The sequence below is a fragment of the Salmo salar genome, chromosome 05 (genome assembly GCF_965601325.2).
Source record: "Salmo salar chromosome 05, fSalSal1, whole genome shotgun sequence".
NCBI lineage: Eukaryota > Metazoa > Chordata > Actinopteri > Salmoniformes > Salmonidae > Salmo > Salmo salar.
Window position 1 is genome coordinate 46,302,977 of NC_138295.1, and position 6,374 is coordinate 46,309,350.

A 6,374-nucleotide genomic window follows, 5' to 3' on the forward strand; every position below is an offset into this window, starting at 1 on the left:
ATAGCGCACATATTAGGTTACACATTATTAAATATATTGAGACAAAATATAGACAATAGCCTACAAGAAGCAAAATTGAACGTAATTGATTGAACATATTTTTCAATATGAAATAGGCCTATAAGCCTACTGTTTATATTTTAATGCATTCATCACGTATTTGTATACGTTGCTTGTTTGTATCAGTTGCAAAGACATTGGCAACTTTGTAGGCTATTTGTAGTCAACTTTGTTCTGAAATTATCGGCGGTAACAGAGAGACGGATAAACCATGTGATTCCATGTTTAGCGGCATATAGCCTAAGTGACACACACTCTTAGAAAAATAGATAGAACCAAAAAGGGTTATATGCTTGTTTCATATATGGCACCCCTTAAGGTTCTATATAGAACCGAAATTAGTAGGGTTCTATATGGAACCAATTTTGGTTCAGTGAAGAAGAACCCCTGGGGTTCTGATCAAAGAACCCTACAAAAGCGTTCTATATAGAACCTTTAGGGGTGCCAGATATGAGTCAAGCAAAATAACCCTTTTTGGTTCTATGCAGAACCTTTTTTTTCTAAGAGTGCAGGAGGGCAAAAAGCACATAACGACGCATTTAACTGTTCTATGAGTTGTCTGATGCAGGCGTTAGATTACGTGTGTGTTTTTTTTTTTAAATTGCAACGTTAATAATAACGATGGTTGTGGGAAACCGCTCCGAGATTTAATGATGCTCCAAGGTCCTAACGATGAATGTATCCTTAAGATGCTTTTGGGAAACTGGTCCCTGATTGAATCGGCCCTAAGAAGCCTTCAAGAACAAATGTCGCGCAGTGCGCTCTCCAATGCAGAGGGGAATTTAATGATTCCACTGCAAAACGTGTTGAAAATTATTTTATATTTACATAATGAACCCCTCAAAACACACATTTTGTCCAACAAGATACTCCAAGATCCCAAGACTTGATAAAAACAGCTGGCAGATAACAAAAAATACACACTCCATAGGCTATTTTCTGCATCGCCTTGGTCGGGTCTGTGCGTCTTCAAGAAATGTCCCATGCTCTAAATAATCCCGAAATCTGGAAAGTTGTTTAGACTATCTACAAAGTGGAGGTTATATTCTAGGCTACGTCGTATAATGCATTTGTGTTTAGTCGTACCTACATGTGAAATTCTAGAATGGTTCCAGGAGCACGTTCCCTAATGGCTGGCATGTGCCATTTCATCACTGTATAGATACAAACTATGATCCGAAGCGAAATAGTCATCAGGTGCAAAAGGAATATAAATAAATGCTGTATCCATGTCACTTTTGTCCTTATAAACTCGACGAAACTATAGTTTTAATTATTGTATATACCTATCCTACAACTTGCATCGATAGTGCAAAACGTGCACTATTGACTGGATTTTTTGCACTTCTAAAGTGGCCCTATTCAAATGCGTCTCCTTATCCCAGATGGGGAAAAATGAAATTGCTAATTCAATCACCACATGTGTTTTTGTTAGACTTTTAATTATGAACTCATTCAAATATTCTATAACCTAAATGGTGTTTTACGCACAAGCGCATTTAGTAACCTGTATCTATCCTTAATTTGGCATGACGTTCTCCCACAATGAAATTCGTTTCTCTCAATAGTTATGAAGCCAAAATCCCTCTTTTACACAGGGATCCCGTTTAAATTACCAGTGAGTGTTTTTCCTCATCAAATTGATTCAGATAGCCGCTGTCAAATTTCGTATCAATAAAACCTAAATCAATAAATCCATTATCCATTAAGTAATTAAATGTAATTAATAAAAGTTAGGCTATAGATGTTCGCTATGACGGATCCAGTAATAGGCCTATGGTTGGGCTACTGTATTTTTCGATATCTACTATACCTTTTCCGCACAAAAAAACACATTAAATATAGGCTATAGCTTTTTTGTTAGAAAACAAATGCAACATAATATCGTCGTTTGGCCAACATAAATAACTGGTCAAATAAGAGTTAAACATTTCTTAAAATGGGGGGGGGGGGGGGGGGGGGGGGGGACTCTGTGTTCAGTTCCAAAATGTCCTTTCATTTGGAGGAGAAGGAAGAAGAAAAAAAATCGACTGATAAGAAACAGGATTTAATCTATTGAATATTCATATTAAAGTAGCTTATTCGTTAGTAAATGGTAGCCTATAGTTTATTATTATTTTACTTTGTCTTATCAAAGACGAATCCAGATGAAGTGAGCATTCATTACAGCCAAATATTCTCAGGTAACTATATAAAATAAATGAGTAGCAACAACTTATATGAAAACAATCATATTTAACTTTCACAGTTTAGTTACACAGTAATTACAATATTTCAAGCCATTCCAGATGTAAATGAACGATATTGATAGGCCTACATGTATTTTTTCAACTCTCTAATATTTATGAACTGCATTCGAAATTTGAAGCTAGACATATATTTGTCAACATTTGTAGGCCTATATACATTTTGACCACTAGTATTCACATTCTATCAAAATGAAAAACAAAAGTCAAATAGAACATTAGCATAATAAAAATATGATTCCCTTGCTAAAGGTAAGTTTTCTTCGAGCATTAAATGTCCTTGACGAAACAGCAACATGAAATGTTCATCAGCGTTCTGCCCATCTTGCGTCAAGTGCATTTTAGTCTTTAGGTAAGGGCATGTCTTTAGTTCTCTTAAACCATACGTGTAATATGGTTATTAAGTTAATATCTCATTGGAGTCAATTCGTTTGATAATATCGGTTAATTTAAGACGCCTCTGAAAACATAATGTTTGGGCGTAAAACCACACGTATGTCCATGTCTTTATAGGTGTGAAGTGTAAAACGCAGGCGCTCCGTAGGTCTGAGATCCTAACATGAAAGGTGACAGTACCGCATGACTTGGCAGAAAGGGTAATTGGGTGGTGCAGACTAACCCGCCTGGCCCGTGACCATAGCTCGTGTGCATTGACAGATGGCCGCTCATGGGAGGAGACGGGCTGAGCGGACTCAGGCCCCCTAGTCCATTGCTCTGGCCATTCGGCCCCCCGCCCGTCGGGGCGCTGGTGTCTGCGCCAGGGTTCTGCTTCTTCCACTTGGTCCGTCGGTTCTGGAACCAGATTTTGACTTGAGTTTCAGTCAAACTAAGTGACAGTGCCAAATTTAGCCTCTCACACACGGAGAGGTATCGGGTGCACTTGAATTTGTTCTCCAGTGCAACAAGTTGTTCGTAAGTGAATGCTGTCCGGGCCCTTCGTGGCTTACCCGACTTTGAATCGGAGCCAGAGCGCTTTCGCTTCGGCTTTCCTTGATGACTTTGTCCATTCGACCCTGACTGTTGCGTTTGCTGTCCGTCAGGACTTCTTGGGCTCTTGCTCTCCTTGTCGTCGTCTTCATGGTGGCCCAGTTCCCCCTGGGTATTTTCAGTTAGGCCACTGCTGCTCTCCTCACTAAACAAGTCATCCTGCATCTCGCTGTCAGAGTGGGAGTCTCTGTTGAAATCATTCTCGCATTCGTCAGATCTGTACATCAGCCCCTCCTCTGTAAAGAAAACAAGACATGCAATTGAGTCTTTTCAAATGAAGAATCACAAAGTCCAAGTAATTTAGACAGATAATATTCAATAACTTACCAAGTAGCATATACTAATTAACATATTGATGAGGGAAATAGTGATGAAGAATCATGCCAGCTAATGCGTAATGGATAACTTTTTCCTCTATCCTCTATCTATCAACTCACCTTCATACAATTGTATTTATGAAGATAAAAACAACAGTTTATCTCCACATTGTGCATTTATGTAGTCTAATGCTGTAGCGTAAGGATTTATTACAGTAGCCTATATGCATAAATAATGCTTTGCGTAAAAATGTAAAAGTCACAAACGTAATTCATGTTATCAATTTTATGGTAGACTATCAATGAAATATTGAAAACATGCTTGTAATATGGTCTACTTTGACACCTTTAAGAAAAAGACTTGAGGCCTAATCATTTTGGAAAATCTTTACTCTAATTGAGTATAGGCATACTAAATATTCTAACATGATTATTTATTTTTAAAATCCATGTATTCTACATTATATTAGGCCTAAATTGTTCAATAAGGATAGGCCTATTGTTTCTCAAACTTTTTAGATGAATTTGGTTTGTTTTAATATATGACCATTATACCCCATACCCAGGTGCAAGTTAAATAAACAAAATTGTCTTTCAATTATTTTCAGGAAAAGGCCTACCACACATCACTTTTACGCACACGCACAATCGTATAACAAAACAAATTATTATAATTTCTTATATCAACCAAATATTTGCATTAGCCTACTTACTTTTGCATGATTTAAACAATACTTATACATCCAGGAGAATCTTTTTTCCATTAAGGCCTGCACATCTTCAGCATTGTTTGTTGACACAATTTTGGCAATTTGCTAAACCCTCTTCATGTTATCCTATAATCTTAAGAAAAATGTTTTATGGTTTCTTAGTTTGTCTATTTTAGGCAGTCCATAACAAATCACCCGGTCGATATGGCTAGTAATGCAGTGTCCTCTTCTCTGACTGATATTTGAAATGCAAATCCTATAAAGTGAGATCAATGTTTGTTCCTTCTATTTTCGTTTTAAAAAATGACAGTGGGGGCAATATTTGTGTTTATCTTATATCAGCAGACAATATCAATCTCATGCCTCTTTTCTGGGATCAATATCTACCCTAATAATAATAATAATAATCGGTTTTAATCGTGTACTTATCCGAATTTTGACATTATAATTAAGATGTTGAAGGAGAGTCAGGCAAGCTGCCTGAACGAGATAGGCTACTCAATTCGATAATAGGATATCGAACTAGCCACGTTCCGAATGTCACTCTGGGGCGATTTTCGCCATTATCCTGCAAAGCACTTTAAACGAAATGTAATCGAAGGGTAAAAAAAAAAGAGAGATTACATGCATTTTTTTCTCTGGGGTAGCCTAAGGGAATGTGTGCATGGCTAGAATATTCCACATCATATAACCTAATTTAACCTCAGATATTATCACATTTATTTCTGAATCAAAATCTATTTGAGCAGAAATAGAGTTACATAATATAGAATGAAAAGTTAGATGTGGAAAATACAATTTCATGAACTCCTTGATCTAAAACAACTTGCAGGACCCTCTAACCCCAAAACATAGGCTAACCTAATAAGACAAACACTCATCCAGTTCTCTGTCTTGTCATGATCAAAACAAATAGGCTACTATAACCTAAGTAATTGAGCGTCTTCCTGAAGCATAACATCTAAGATAACAAAATGTACATTATATGTCTAATCTAAATTAGATTTTTCAGAAACACGTAAGCTATTCAAGTAGGCCTACATCATAAACAACAACACTTTTGGAAAACCAAATGTCACCAAGAAAGACACAAACACTTACTTAGTGCTGTAGATTTTTTACATTCATAGTCTTCTGCATAAGATTTCTGATCTACAGCATGATTCGAGTCGTCACCTACACGGTTCTCTGTCCCGAAGGCGAATTCGCTGCCGGTCCGGTTAGGATTTTGCTTTTTGCTCGTGAACTTATTTGGGTCCAAAATGTCCAAAACAGAAAACGCGGTGGTCCGGTGAACCATTGGAATTGCTATCGGAGCCGGTTCTTGACGCGGAGAGTTGTTTCGACTGTCCCCTTGCAGTATGTCTATACCGCCGGGACAGGAAAACACCGACAGTTCGTTGGCAGAGAGCCGCTTCTCGCAGTGATTGTCCATGCTTTCTGGAGCAGCCACGACGATCACCGCTGTTTGGGCAGCCACACAAGACGCCGGCAGAGAAGCGATTGAGAGATCTCCCACCTGAACCTTCTCCCTATTCATGACTTCTCTTCAGGCGGAAGAGCACGTTCTCTTCTTCCGAACTATCAGAGATTTAGCACCAAGACAGTAAATTTAAGCTTATCTTTCAATCGATGACATAATATCACATACAATTTGAGAAAAGTAGTCTAATGTCTGGTGCGGTATTCCTGCACAGCTTGCGTTGCCACCCCTTTACGGCTGCACTGCTCTGGTCAAAGTTACACACGTCTGGTAGGAGGTGATGGTTCACTGTTGGATGTTGGTCTCCCTTGCTCAACTCCTTTTTTGGGTTTGAACCATCCCCTCAGGACCCGCCAACGTTTATGTCATGCATGCACCCCCCCCCCCCCCCCCCCCCCACCTTCGTTCGTCGTCAAAACTTAGACACAAGCTACGCCTTATTTATGCATTCATATTCAACTGTGGGTTGTAATTGGCTACGAATTATTTCCACGCCTCTAATAGCCTATTATCTCCGTATTCGCGTGAGAGGAAACAGAGGCGCACGGAGAGTGAGGGATGATGCGGTTCG

The 6,374-nt window shown here is 38.6% G+C and overlaps 1 protein-coding gene across 1 annotated transcript; it reads right to left on the reverse strand.

The window, feature by feature from the left end:
* Positions 1-2,036: 2,036 nt before the first annotated feature.
* Positions 2,037-6,119, reverse strand: LOC106604976 (NK1 transcription factor-related protein 1). The gene is made up of 2 exons (XM_014200149.3): positions 5,422-6,119; positions 2,037-3,529 (listed from the first exon to the last, which is right to left on the reverse strand). Exons 1-2 carry the CDS (start codon positions 5,858-5,860, stop codon positions 2,814-2,816), a joined length of 1,155 nt encoding a protein of 384 aa, XP_014055624.2. The 5' UTR covers positions 5,861-6,119; the 3' UTR covers positions 2,037-2,813.
* Between the last annotated feature and the right edge of the window lie 255 nt (positions 6,120-6,374).